Consider the following 14451-nt stretch of genomic DNA (forward strand, 5'->3'; position numbering starts at 1 on the left):
ATCTAATAGGACTAGATCTATTTTTCACTTTTTGAGGAATCTCCATACTGTTTTCCAGAAGGGCTGCACCAGTTTGCATTGCCACCAAAGGGTTCCCCTTTCTTTCACATCCTCGCCAACATCTGTTGTTTTTTGTATTGTTTATTCCAGCCATTCTGACAGGTGTGAGGTGACATCTCATTGTGGTTTTGGTTTGCTTTTCCCTGATGATCAGTGATGTTGAGCATCTTTGTCTGTTGGACATCTGTCTGTCTTCTTTGGGAAAATATCTACTCATGTCTTCTGCCATTTTTTAATTGGATTATTCATTTTTGGGGTACTGAGTTTTATAAGTTCTTTATATGTTTCAGATACCCTTTATCGGGTATGTTATTTGTAAACATCTTCTCTATTCCATAGCTTTCCTTTAGTTTCAATTGTTCTTTTAATTAACTTTGTAATATATATCTTCATTTTTTACATATAAATTCTTTGGCTTTTTAAATTTTTATTTTCATTTTGTTGTATCATTATATAGGGTCTGACTTCACAACTTTCCCCCAAATTGTTAACTGATTGGCCTAGCAACATTTATTTGATTGAGCCTTTCTTTCCCACTAACTTGTGATATAACTTTCAGCATATGCTAAGTTATTATCCATACTCAGATTTGTTTCTAAACTATTTCTTCTTTTCACTGCTTTATCTATTCTGATGCTAGTATCATATTCTTTCAATGACTATAATTTATAGAATATATTTTGACATTTGAAAGCCATATGTGCCCCTTCGAATCTCCAACATTCTCCAAACTGCCAAGATGTTCTCATCTTTTTGTGGTTTTGATTGAAACTGACAAAATCCATATATATATTTGGAAAGAATATTTCTAATATAGAACAGTGTTATTTCTCCCCATTTACTCAAGTGATCTTTAACTACCTCAGTAAGGTTTTATAATGTACTTCACATGCTCTGCAAAACCCTTATAAAGTTTATTCCTAAATTATATATGTGTACACACACACACCACACACACTTGCTGTTGTTACTGGAAATGAGATCTGAAAACTAAATGAGAAAAATACTTGCGATACATATTATAGGTAACGCTTTAACTTCAAGAGTCTTATAAAGCGAAAAATAAATGCCATTTTCAGTGGATAAATGAATGAAAGATGAAAGCACATAATTCACAAGAGAAATATGGATGATCAAAACATATGGGAAAAAATTTTCAACCTGAATTATAATTACAGGAATGCAGAGAAGTTTAAAGACCATTTTCTGTACTCAACTGAAATCTCTTTAATCTAAAAAAAAAGGCAGCTACATCTTGTGAGACCTACAACTTACAGTCTCCTCTTTCCAGAAAATTTATGCAATGCAAAGAATAACCTTGGAATTTGTCCCTTCCTCTGCAACTTTCGCTCAGGCCACTATAGGATCCTGACGGCCAAACCTATAGGTTCTTATTCAACCCACTTCACTTAGCCTTTCCAGTTGATGCTGCCAACCCTGCACCTCCTTCTAGAACTTTCCTCTTTTGGCTTCACTCTCTCTGTATTTTTCCAAAACTTTTCTAAACATCGTTAGGGTCTGTCCCAAGCTCTATTTCCTTCTCACTCTTGTCCCTCTGCCTAGGTATTTTCGACCATCGTTAAGGTGATTATGATAATACCGTGTGTGTACTATGGAGACTCTGACTTGTCCAAGAGCTTCAGTCTTCCACAGCTAGCATCTTCTAAGCATCTCCAGCCGAGGCTCAGAAAGACCTAAACCTCAATGTGTCCCAAATCTAGAGCGTGATACTATGTCCGCTCACCTCCCTCAGCGCGATGTGTGTGCCTATTTGGCTGGTAACAGCTTCATCCACCTGAACTGGAAAACTGGGAGGATCCTTGACCTCCTTCTCTTCCTCAACCGCCACACTCAGGGATTCACACTTCAGTGTCTATTGTCACCGCACCGCTCTGGCCTGTGCACCTGTCACTTCACACCTGAGCTATTTGTCTCCTGCCTGCAGTCTGGCCACTTACATGCACACCATCCTTACACTGCAGCCAGCCCGGTCTTTCTCCATCACAAATAGCATTTAATTCCCTTTGGTTGAAGGTCACCATACAGGAAAAGCCCAAGCTCTTTAGCATGCCAAGCTCTGTAGGAGCGGGTACCTCCCTGACTCTCCAGCCAGCTGGCACTGTAATGATGATTAGTATTTGGGCTCAGAAAACATGTTTTGTCCCCCCTCTCTTTGGCTCGATGCTACTGAGATGTCAAGGGCAGACTCTATTTTCATTCAACGCTGAGATCCTTACCACCTCGCACGGTCTGTGCACATGGAGATTCTCAGTAAGATGCCTGCTGAACTGAATAAAGGTTTATTTTCTGGAATCACCTGGACATGAGGTGAAGTGTATTATTCTAGGAAGAAGACCCCAAGCCAAGCGAAGGCACGTAAATGCTCACACAGCTGTAAGGGAAGAGGGGTGCTCCAGGAGGCTGCATGCATCCCATCATCAGTGGTAGGAAAGAGGGGTGCTGGGGCAGGAAAGGTGGGTGAGCACAGGCTCAGGTCCCACAATGTTAAACAGGATACTATGTGGAATGGACTGTGAGGAATCCTGTAAGCATTATCCAGAAAAAGTTTAAGTAGAAGAGTAATATAGCAAGATAACTCCAGCAGCTATTTAGAGAATGAAGGGGAAAATACTAGAGAAAAGAAGGACACATAAGAGAATAAGGCAGGGCAGTGAGGCACAGGAAAAAGACAAGTTAGAAATAGCATTTATGAAGCACCTACTATGTGCCAGGTACTCGATATATCACATTTCACTTTTGTCCTCACAGTAAGCCTGTGTGGCAAGTACTATTATCCCCGTTCCTAGGAGGAAGCTGAGGTTCAGAGCACTGTAGTCATTTGTGAAAGGTCACACAGTCAGAAAGTGGCAGTGGCAGCTCGGATCCAAACTCCACGCATTCACTATCTCGCCACACTGCTGAGAGACGACCGGGCCCTAAACCGGTGGCCGAGGGGCTGAAGGAAGAGGAAAACTCCAGAGACGTCTCAGAGGAGAACCCACCACGGTGTGCAGCAGGAACGGTCAGCCTGATGCTGGCAGTCCCCACAATAAAGGATGGCTGGGAAGGAAGAGCTCCAAAATTCAAGTGACAACTGATGAATCCGAGAGGCTAGTGGGACTTGTCCAAGGAACACTCCAGCAGACAATGAGAACGTGGGTGGTGTGGAGCTGCCGGCTGGGGGCAGGTGCCTAAGGAGACAGCACAGAGCAGGTGCAAAGGGCTGGGTCTCTGGGGGCAGAGGAGCCAGGGCTCTGCCAGCTAGGGCCCATGGAGCAGGGCAGGTGACACGGAGTTGCAGGTGAGCGAGGAGAGGGACTGTGATGGATCGCCAACAAAACGTTCTTTCTCATCTACGGCTTTCAAGAGCCACAACACATACCTGCTTCTGGACAACAGAGTTTTTCAAATGCTTTGTCTGTATAATCTTCATACTCCTTAAGCTTCATGTCATCCTCAAAGGTCAAAGTTTCATTTCGCACATCCGTTACCTAAAGCAATTCCACAGTGTTTCATGACAAATAAGCCATATTTTTTGGAAAGAAATACGTTGAAAATTTTTTGTGTGTGTTCTCAGTAACAACATTTACCAAGGCATGTGAGAAGTATTCAACATATGGATATTAAACAAATAAGTTAGTAGCATTTTATTTTATTTTATTTTTTTTATTTTTATTTTTATTTTTTTTTAATTTTTTTTTTCAACGTTTATTTATTTTTGGGACAGAGAGAGACAGAGCATGAACGGGGGAGGGACAGAGAGAGAGGGAGACACAGAATCGGAAACAGGCTCCAGGCTCCGAGCCATCAGCCCAGAGCCCGACGCGGGGCTCGAACTCACGGACCGCGAGATCGTGACCTGGCTGAAGTCGGACGCTTAACCGACTGCGCCACCCAGGCGCCCCTAGTTAGTAGCATTTTAAAACTGGAACTATGTTAGAACAAGATAGAAACAGGAATGTTTTTGTTTCTTCTCCTTCTTTCTCAACAGCGACAAGCACCAATCATAGGGCAACTTGATTTTATCCAGACTTCCTGCCTTGAATTCTATCCTCCTGCAGTTCCATTCTATAGAACTCTCAAGGTTATCTCATCCACGCCCTGCTTTAAGTGCACAATGTTCCCAATCAGGTCCCTAAAACTGCTCCTAATACTCCACAAACAATACTAAAATCATCACTCTGTTTTAAGCACATCAAAGCATCGAGTAACAAAGGGTGAAGAACCCTGACAGATAACACTTTTTTTTACTCTCTTCCTTTATACTAACAGGCCAGCTTTGGCACCTGGCTTCATAGAAGTGCCGTGGATGTACCACTCCAGCCCTGAAATAGGTCCCCGGATCTGCCCACTCTGGTCCCCATAGGGCTGGGACGCTAAGACACCTAGTGGTTAAAGAGAAGTGAGTATTAACTATCACCACTCTAAGAAGTCTCTATGTGGCAAAATGCTAATAAAAATCTGAAAGGTAATTGGAGCACAGAGGATTTTTAGGGCAGGGAAACTATTCCGTATGGTACCATAATGATGGATACGTGTCGCTATATGTCTGTCAAAACTCACAGAATGTACAAAACCAAGAGTGAACCCTAATGTGAACCAGGGACTTTGGGTGATTATGATGTGCCCATCTAGGTTTATCAGGTATAACAAATGTTCCACCCCGGGGCGGGGAGGGGGGTAGGCTGTGCATGTGTGGAACCAGGAATGGATGGGAAATCTCTGTACCTTCTGTTCATTTTTGCCATGGACCCAAAAATGCTCTAACACATGAAGTCTGTTCAAAACAAAAAAATCTAAAAGAAATGATAGCATTAAAAATTTTTCAGCTAATGAAGAACATGAATGAAAGAAATTAAGTATCAGACGTGATATAGCTCCTATGTGTTTACACGTAACTTTTGGTAATTTAAAAGGCAGAGTTAGTGAAGGTGAAATGGAGACACAAATCAGTTGATTCTGATTTTTGTGAACAGGTCTGGTAAAAAGTGGGATTAAAAAAGATGTTGAATACAAGTAATAAAATGAATTTTGAGTTTATCGTATTCGTGCATTTATCACTATGTCAATGAGAGCCCAAGTGCATAACTGAGATTTATCCAAAGATCAGCAGAAACTTATCAATAACTAATTAAGACCTAAAAGAAATGTGCACTATTTCAGGATATCTGCTCAATGTTTTAGGTAAGTATATTAGTTGTTGACTATAATTAAGTCTTCTATTTTAATTTGGCAAGGACAAACAGTTCATATTATGAGAAAATAATTCCTTTACAAGAGAAAAGTAAATTAGATTGGAATAATCCATCTAAGGGAATAATCTCAATGAAAAAAAGAATGGTAAGATAAAAGGCCTTTTGGAAGACTCATTTGAACACCAGAGTTCCTTCTAGGAAGACTTAAGAAAATTCTCCCTATGGCCTATTGAAAAACTTCATTAAATGTGCTATTGAGACACTCATTTTTCTCATACCTATTAATGGAAATAAATACTTAATGGCATACCTCTTCCTCTTGGAGGGTTTTTTCATCAGAAATACATTGGTTTAAACTAATTTCAAATTTCACTCCTCTCTAGAAGCAAGGAAAATAATGTTAGTTTAGCAATCTAATAAAAGTGTTAAAATTAAAACTCCTATTTGACATTACAGATACTTAAAACTGTTAGCTGAACATCACAAAATAAGGCAATTCCATAAAATAGTAGGGGGAAAAGTCCTGTAGGCAACCCAGATTGCAAGGTGTGCCCCCCACCCCCACAGCAAGCTGTTTAATATGACCCACAAGACCAAATGTTTATTACCTTAGCTTTACAGTTCTGTTCTGGAATGTTACTTTCCTTTATGGTCTGAACTCTAATTTGTTTCAAGTCTCTTTCAATATCCTGCAAGTTTAGAGAAAAATTAAAATCTAGCATTTAACATTGATCAAACAATGATAGTTTCACAACCCCTGAATTCACAGCATGGTCTGTTTACATTACTTGACTTCTGGATTGAATCCAATGATTAATTTGAGCATCAAAACATGCCTTTGTAAAGGAAAATTAATAATAATTCACTAAAAACTTGGACACAACATCCATTAACTTGAAATAGCAATACATTGGACGCTGGCATTGCAATGGCAAAAATTCCATAATGTGGCAATGCTTATCACTCTGGTCCAGTACAACTAATCTAATTCAAGAATATAATTTTGGCTACAGGATCCCTCCCTTAAGAGGCTTACGATTGTAACCAGGAAAACAAGTGCACTGCTCACAATAGTAAAAAGGAAGGAGAGGGCTCTAAAAATTGCTGGGCAATTTCAAAGAAGAGAAGATGACTGTGAAAGTAGATGACGAGACTGTCGAAGGAACAGGTGAGAGGTGAACTGTAAGTACTGGGCTTTCTTGGGATGCAGTCCGGGGCCCTCTGCCCCTCTCTTCCTCAGTGCAGGGTGTTAGCAGTTGCTATGGATTTAAGGGTCCTTATGCAAGGACCCTGAAGTGTGCACCTCCAGGGATGCTCTTTCCTCCCCTCTGAGCTGCAGGCTCACCTACTTAACTGCCTACTTAGCATCATCTTCACCTTGACGTTCATTCCACACATTCACACAGAGAACCCACCATGTGCCGGACACCGTCCTACACATTGGGTTAGTGCGGTGAATGTGACCAAAGATCCCTGCTGACATGGAACTTCCATTTTACTGCAATAACATAGATACTAAATGAGTTCAATTAGCAACTCGTTGCAGAAAGTGCTATGTGCTATGAAGGAAATCAAACAGGGTGACAGCACAGAAAAAGAGGAGAGGAGGAGAGTAATGCAGGAAAAGCCTGTCCTGGCATGTGATGGAATCCCTGGAACGATGTTGCACCTTGCATATATGAAGGTCCGGGGAAAGCATGTTCCGTGTGTGGGGAGCCCTGAAGCAGGCATGGAGTCCCTCAGATTTTCTCCAACTCAGTATGTCCAGAGTACAACGCCCCGCCACAACCTTGCTCCCCACTCTTACCCATCTTAGTAAATGATATTTACTTTTAAGCCAGCAACACAGGAGTCTTTTTGGTGTGTGTGTGTGTGTGTGTGTGTGTGTGTGTGTGTGTGTGTTAATGCTCTCTTCTCTCCGCCATGTTACAGGAGGTCTCTATCATCTCTCCCTTAGAATTCAGTGCTGCCTCATCTGTAGGTACATTGCATACAGCAGGTGTTAGTTTGAATCATTAATCCCTGCTTCCCCTGCAGCCCTGGGAAGGGCACGTTTCTGCCTTGCAATATTACGAACTCTGAAACAGGACTGTGACTTTTGTATCTTACTGATTTTGTGAAGCTGCCTGTCTAGATTTGATTGTGGGGTCTGGTTGTCTCATTTGTACAAGAAGTGTCCTATGGCTTTATTTTCCTTAAAATACAACCATCTTAGACTCCCGAGCCCCATCCCCCCGAGTCGGTTCACGTTAAAGCTCCCCGGCATCACGTCATGGAAGGTCCCAAGCAAAACACTCGGGGAGCCTTTCAGTCTTCACCAACACTGGCCCCCCTCACCCACCCTTAACCAAGCCCTCGTGGCACCTTGAAGATAAAGGTGAAAGACCTCCCAGAAAGAAAAAAAAAACCTTCTTGGGAGCCATTTGATAATTCATCTCTGCCCAGTTACCTCCTCCCACCAAAAACGTAAGGTTGAAGTAAAGACATTAACCATCAGATTTCCGACCAAGGTGTCTGAGACACTGATTCGAACACCATCCAGAAAGCTGAACTCTTATACACACACACGAGAGTCCTTCTCACACATGGCTGCACACTAAATCACCCAGCCGGCTTCTGAAAACAAGATGCCTGGGCCCCACCCCAGACCATCTGGGGGTAGAGCCTAGGTGTTGAGTTTTTAAGAACTTCTGCACACAGCTCTCCTGCACAGTGAGGGGTAAGAACTTCCGGCCTAGAGGAGCACCTGGGTGGCTCAGTCAGTTGAGCACTGACTCTTGGTTTTGGCTCAGTTCATGATCTCATGGTTCGTGGGTTAGAGCCCCAAATCGGGGCCTGGAGCCTGCTCCGGATTCTGTGTCTCCATCTCTCTGTGCCCTTCCCCCACACATGCTCTGTCTCTCTCTCTCAAAATTAAATAAACTTAAAAAAAAAAAGAACGCCCAGGCTAGAGCCACCTCACTGGGAAACACATTATCACCTACTAACCATCACCTGTACAGGAGCTTCTTCCTGAGGTGCTTCTTGGGGGACAGGCAGGTCACTTTTCTTCACTAAATAGGTTTTATAACTTATTTTTGAGTCCTCCTAAAAATACAAATTACACACAGTCAACAGGAGTGGTTCTCAGTGAGTTCTGAGGTCCACATTGTGAATCGCGGCCAGTTTTGAGCGGGATCTAGTGAGGAAACGCTCCACTCCCACTGCGCAGGCGCCATCAGCGGAATGGCTGCACAGTGCTCTCCTTCCCGCTCCTTCCCCCTTCCTCCATCCCCCCACCCGGTGGCCGCCTCAGCATGCCCCACCATCTTTCCCCACACGCATCTTTCCTGGTCTTTCTAGAAAAGTCTGCTCTCTGTCTTCCTGGACTCAGGTTTCCCATCACAGACCTGCCTTAAAAACAAGGCAGATGATGACTCAAAACTCCCCACCGTTAACCAAGCCTCTGCTCTAGAAAGAACCATCTCCAACCCTCCCTGCTCCAGCTCCCCCAGTCCTGCATGAACCTGTTTGTGGTTCCTGCAGAATGCCCTCCCCCTCAGCTCTGTCTCTCCAAACTCTGCTCCTCTTCTCAGAGCAGATTAGATCCCACCTCCGTTCTTCCATGAAAACTCTCATGGGGTTCATCTACTCCTGTGCACAAGGCTTAACTATATTCAGTCTTACTCGATCACTGCTCATACATGCCGTATCTTTCCAACTCTTTTGAGGAGAAGTACGTATGTTAGAAGAGTAGAAGTTTCAGAATCAGATATTTAGTCTGCCTGGTAATATCTAAGTGACTTTGCATGAGTTATTTAACTTCTCTATTATGGGAAGTAAAATGAGATAAAGTGTGTGAAGACTAGTTCAGAAGTCCGTGCGTATAACTGAATTGTACCACATGCTCACTTCATTTGTATTAATTCATCTATATGCACTCGGGGGTGGGGGAGAGGGGAAAAAGAAACCAAGTCCAGTAGTGTGGCCAGTTCCGCTCATGAGCATGAGCCGGGGGCCAGCTGTATCCTCAGCTGGCCTCAGAACCTCAGGCCTCTCACAGGAGTAGCACTCCAGGGCAGTGAGGGTGGTTCACTGGTTAAACATCCGTGTGTTTTTCATGCAACATGGTCTACAAACACAGGCTAGCTATCTCATCTGGAGCTCTACTGAAAAAGCAGTGATCTGAGAGATGGAAGATCTGAGAGATGGATCTCTCTCTCTCAGAGATCTGAGAGATCCAAAGTGGCGCCTTTAAGAGATTTTCAAGAATCATCTTGACTGCACTCAAATGTGGCCCGATACAGGCTTTCAAACCTCACCCCTGCATATGAGGCTATTCCAGCATTGCTGAATTCAATAAGTGCTCATCTTTTTTCCTATCTTATGGGCCTGGACTAACCTTCTGCTTCTGACCTAGTTCTGGTGTAAAGTCAATCAGTATTGACTAATTCATGAGGCAGACAACAAACAGGTATTTTTAAGGATGGCCGTTCCTAACAGAATCTCAGATACCCTCGCCATCGTGTGTAGTCTCAAGTAAACCATATTAAAAGTTTCAGTTAGATCTGTTAGCTTTCCCATTAAAAGGTTGCATGATAATATGTTCTAATTGCCATGAGGAGAACGCTGCTTTTGAAACCCTGCTCACTTTAGGTAGATCGAAATCAGTAGTACCATATTTCCTTCGGGAGAAAAATGTATTCACCTCTAGTTCACTCCCCATCTTCTTTCTAATTTCCTTCATGTCATTGTGGTACTGTTGGCGTATTTCCTCTAGCTGCTTCCAATATTCCTGGAAAGCAATCCCAATTCAAAAGGTTGAAATGTTGGTGAACAATTGAACAAAGTAATCTCTTATACAGCCTACGATTTAAAGAATGTGTGACAAACAGTAAGAATCGGAAAACCCATTGTTCCTAAAGATGATAATCTATGTCTTAGCTGTGGTACTTCCCTCCCTGTGACTTCGATGGGGTGGCTTGGGGTGATCTCACTTTTATATATAACCCTAACTGTGCTCATGACATACAATTACTTCATATATCCACTATTATGGGTTGAGTTTTACCCCCTAGAAAAAGCTATTTTGGGTCCTAACCTCCAGTACCTCAGAATGTGACCTTATTTGGAAATAGTGTCACTGCGGATATAGCTGGTTAAGCGAAGATGTGGTCATACTGGAGTAGAGCGGATCCCTAACCCAACATGGGGGGGGGGGGCTTTTAAGAAGAAAGCCATGTGAAGGCAGAGACACTGAGAGAGGATGCCATGTATTGATGGCAGAGAATGAGTCATGCGGCTGCAAGCCAAGGAATGTCAAAGATTGCTGACAAGCCACCAGAAGTGGGCAAGAAGCAAAGGATTCCCCTACAGCTTTCAGAGGGAGCATGGCCCTGATGCCATCTTGACTTTGGACTTCCAGCTTCCGGAACTGGGAGACAATACATGTCTGTTGTGTTACACCATCCAGTTTGTTGTACTTTGTGAAGGCAGCCCCAGAAAGCGAATACATATTTCAAAAATGTTAATGATGGGTGGTTACTTTATCAATCCAAGGTAAAAAGCCTTATGAAGTTCACCACATCACATTCTCCGAGGAGGTGAAATATGTATCTCGGTAACCCCTCGAACTCCCAGCATGGAGGTTCACCCGAGTGTGTCCAACAAGTACTGGGCAAGGGAGCTCCGCCTTTCAGGTGTACTGTTGGAACACTAAAAGTAATATACAGAACAGCACAAAAGACAATGGCAAGTACAGTGGGAGCCTGGGAATTAGATTGCTTCTAACCTGTTCCTTCATTTTGTTTCTCCTGATCTGCAGCTCCTGGAATCTAGACTCTTCTCCATTACTTCTTAGCTCTTGTCTCTGGTTGTGATTTGGCTCAGCAGAAGATGGACGAAGACCCTATCAATCGAATGAAATAATTTTATTTTATTTATTTTTTTTATTAAAAAAATTTTTTTAACATTTATTTATTTTTGAGACAGAGAGAGACAGAGCATGAACGGGGGAGGGTCAGAGAGAGAGGGAGACACAGAATCTGAAACAGGCTCCAGGCTCTGAGCCGTCAGCACAGAGCCCGACGCGGGGCTCGAACTCATGGACCGCAATATCATGACCTGAGCTGAAGTCGGACGCTTAACCGACTGAGCCACCCAGGTGCCCCTCAAATGAAATAATTTTAAGGCATATTTGCATCTTAGAAACATCTTGTCATTTGACCTTTTTCTTTAAACAAGAATTATATTGTGAATAAAACTCACTATTTGGGATGAGCAGAATTTTCTTAATTGAAATATGAAATACTTAAAAAATAAAGAAATTTAGGGGCGCCTGGGTGGCTCAGTCGGTTGAGCGTCCAACTTCAGCTCAGGTCACGATCTCGCGGTCCGTGAGTTCAAGCCCCGCATCGGGCTCTGGGCTGATGGCTCGGAGCCTGGAGCCTGCTTCCGATTCTGTGTCTCCCTCTCTCTCTGCCCCTCCCCCGTTCATGCTCTGTCTCTCTCTGTCTCAAAAATAAATAAAAAATGTCAAAAAAAAATTTTTTTTAAAGTAAAGAAATTTAATAAAGCCACTTATGTTGTTATCCTAAGCAATCAATATTTTATGCTACCATGTGAGACACCCAGATTCATTTTCTGAACTGGTAAACTATGATTGTGAAATTGAAGTTCTATAAAAGTTGAGCCATCACTGGAGCATCAGGTTAGGTGGGGGAACAGAACTAGAGCTTTTGAGTAGTTCAAAGTAAGAGTAATAGAAATATAATGCATATCCAGCCTCCACCCCGAAACTCTGACACTAAAGAATAAAGGTTAAACTTTAAAAAGCTAACTTTCATTTCAAATAAAATACAATAGTCACTTTTTAAAAGATGTGTAGTATTCTAATAAAATAGAATCAAAGAATTGTAGCACTGAAAGGGACCTCAAAGCTCATCTACTCCCAAACTGTCACTTATAAAAAGGAAACTGAGGCTCAGAAAGGTTGTATGACCTGCCTAAGGTCACACAGCAAGGGACAGAGCCAGGAAAGAAACCAGGCCGCCCACGCTCTGATTCAAGCCTATTCCCATTATTCTTCTTTAGCTATTAAGGGGCACCTGGTTGGCTCAGTCAGTTGAGAGTCCAACTCTTGATTTCAGCTCAGGTCATGATCCCAGGGTCGTGGGATCAAGCCCCACATAGGGCTCCATGCTGAGCATGGCGCCTGTGTAAGATCCTCTTTCTCTCTCCCTCTGCCCCTCTCCCCTGCTCACTCTTTCTCTCTCTCTCTCTCTAAAGTAAAAACAAGAAAAGAAAAATAAAAATTGGAGAAGGTGGAGAGTAGTCTTGATCTTCTATGCAGAATGCACTTGGACATAAGGACCCATGAATATCTGTGAACAGGAAGTTCCTGATTGCCTCTGACGATCGGTATTTTACTTACCAACTGCTTTTCCACTTTCAGCTTATACTGTTGAGCTTCAAATCTCCTCTGAAGGTATTCAGCAGGCCTTAGAAAATAAAAATGTTTAGCTTGAGTAGAAACTTTTACTAGTCTTAGGCACCAATTTGAGGAGTGGATTTTCAATTCAGGAATGCGATTCATAGTTCACCTGTGGCTTAAAGTTCTGAGTTCAAGAAGTGGTTCAGAGTTACAGAATGCATTCTGTGGACTCAGGAAGAAAAGGAAGCAAAGAGAACTGTACCAATTGGGGATACAGGAGAGGATAAAACAGAAACATATTCTGATGCAGTGACTTTTCTTCAGGACAGGATCAGTCCATCCATGGTCTACAATATGTTGGAGGGAAAAAGAAAAATCCATACCATGATATTCTCACGCTTTGGGCAGGCATCTGACTGATGGCCTTGCACCCCTGATTTGACTGCCAGTTGCCTGTCCATTTCCTGCACTGCACTCTGAGTTCCACGACGCCATGGTTGTGTGCCATTCCTGTACCTCTAGAGGCTCTTCATGCTGGCGCACAAATGAAAGATCCCAGGAAAATACATGCTGAATTTTCAGTATGTCTTTTTAATATGTCTCAAATGATAATCTGATTACAATTCAATTGTTATTGATTAATATTAATAATTTCTTTGGAAAATAACATACATACATGTTCATGGTTCCATGATAAAGAAGACAAGCTACATCAGATTTGAGATGAAAAAGAGCAAAAGAAACTCTGACTTGAGTATTCAAGATGAAGAGTTTGGAAGTGCCTCTTGGGTTATTTGTTTTAGGAAAATTTGGAAGGGCTTCAGAATAAATGTTGATATATCAAGATATTTTCAGAGGACCAAAGCTTAACTAAGATTCTGACATTACCATTGACCTAGTGATGGACTGTGGCTTTCTTCCTGTTTATAATTCTCCTCCACTCCAGAATCTTTTGGAGGAACACAGTGGTAACTTGGTTCATGAGTTCTCTTCCTCAACACGTCAAGTTGAGCATAATAATAATCATAATGACCACAGAGTGCAGGAAGTTTGGGCCTTTCTACCATTTTTATCTGAAGGATCAAAAAGAAGAGGAAAGATTTTGAGGACACATAATTAAAATCTCTAATAATTGACAGTTTGATGGTGACCATAGGTAGGACAAGGCACTGAAGGTATGTTTTTGTTTTTTTGCTCTAGACTGGTTTTCAGAGGTAAATAATCTTAGAATCCCCAAATCCTGGAAATGGAAAATACTTGAGAAGTCTAAGTACTATAGCCCAGTAGTTTATCATTTTATTAAGGTGTGAATAGGAATCTTGCATACTTCATGATTGGTCTACTAAAAATACTTAGCTAGTGAGTATGCCTAGTCAACCCAAGATCTGAAACTAAACTCAGAATTATTACTTTATATTTTTATAAACTTATTTACATCTTGCTGTACTTTATGGGAGAACAAATGGTATTGTGCCACCCACAAATTTGGGGATTCACAACATTTTTAGGTTCTGATAAATTGACTAAATACAAAATGTCATCATGACTTGAAGGAAAGAAAATGCTGAATCATTCAATCCTTCTTCCCAAGTAAACACAAGGAAAGTCATGTAACAGCTGCCACAGGCATATTATCACCCCAAACTACATCTCACCACCCTTCCCAAACAAAACAGAATGGTAGGAGAACCAGAAACAAGTGTTTGTCTTGGAGTTAAGTAAAGGCCACTGAGCTGTAAGACAAGAAAAAGGCCAAATTAACACATGAAAACCAGTCAGGACCCT

General features: G+C 42.1%; 1 protein-coding gene across 8 annotated transcripts in view; it reads right to left on the bottom strand.

Moving 5' to 3' along the window:
• The window catches only part of NEK5 (NIMA related kinase 5), a 62081-nt gene that overhangs the window by 19084 nt on the left and 28546 nt on the right, over positions 1-14451 (bottom strand). For 7 of the 8 annotated variants that reach the window (XM_058686433.1, XM_058686432.1, XM_058686435.1 and 4 more), the window contains 8 exons: positions 13555-13739; positions 12667-12733; positions 11026-11142; positions 9943-10029; positions 8250-8342; positions 5864-5944; positions 5566-5634; positions 3443-3551 (listed from right to left, as the gene is read on the bottom strand). In XM_058686433.1, the coding sequence (XP_058542416.1) occupies positions 3443-3551; positions 5566-5634; positions 5864-5944; positions 8250-8342; positions 9943-10029; positions 11026-11142; positions 12667-12733; positions 13555-13739 (808 nt within the window). The remainder of the gene's footprint in view (positions 1-3442; positions 3552-5565; positions 5635-5863; positions 5945-8249; positions 8343-9942; positions 10030-11025; positions 11143-12666; positions 12734-13554; positions 13740-14451) is intronic. The other variant, XM_058686436.1, reaches the window with a different exon arrangement.

This window comes from Neofelis nebulosa, chromosome 1 (assembly GCF_028018385.1).
Source record: "Neofelis nebulosa isolate mNeoNeb1 chromosome 1, mNeoNeb1.pri, whole genome shotgun sequence".
In the NCBI taxonomy this organism is placed as follows: Eukaryota; Metazoa; Chordata; class Mammalia; order Carnivora; family Felidae; genus Neofelis; species Neofelis nebulosa.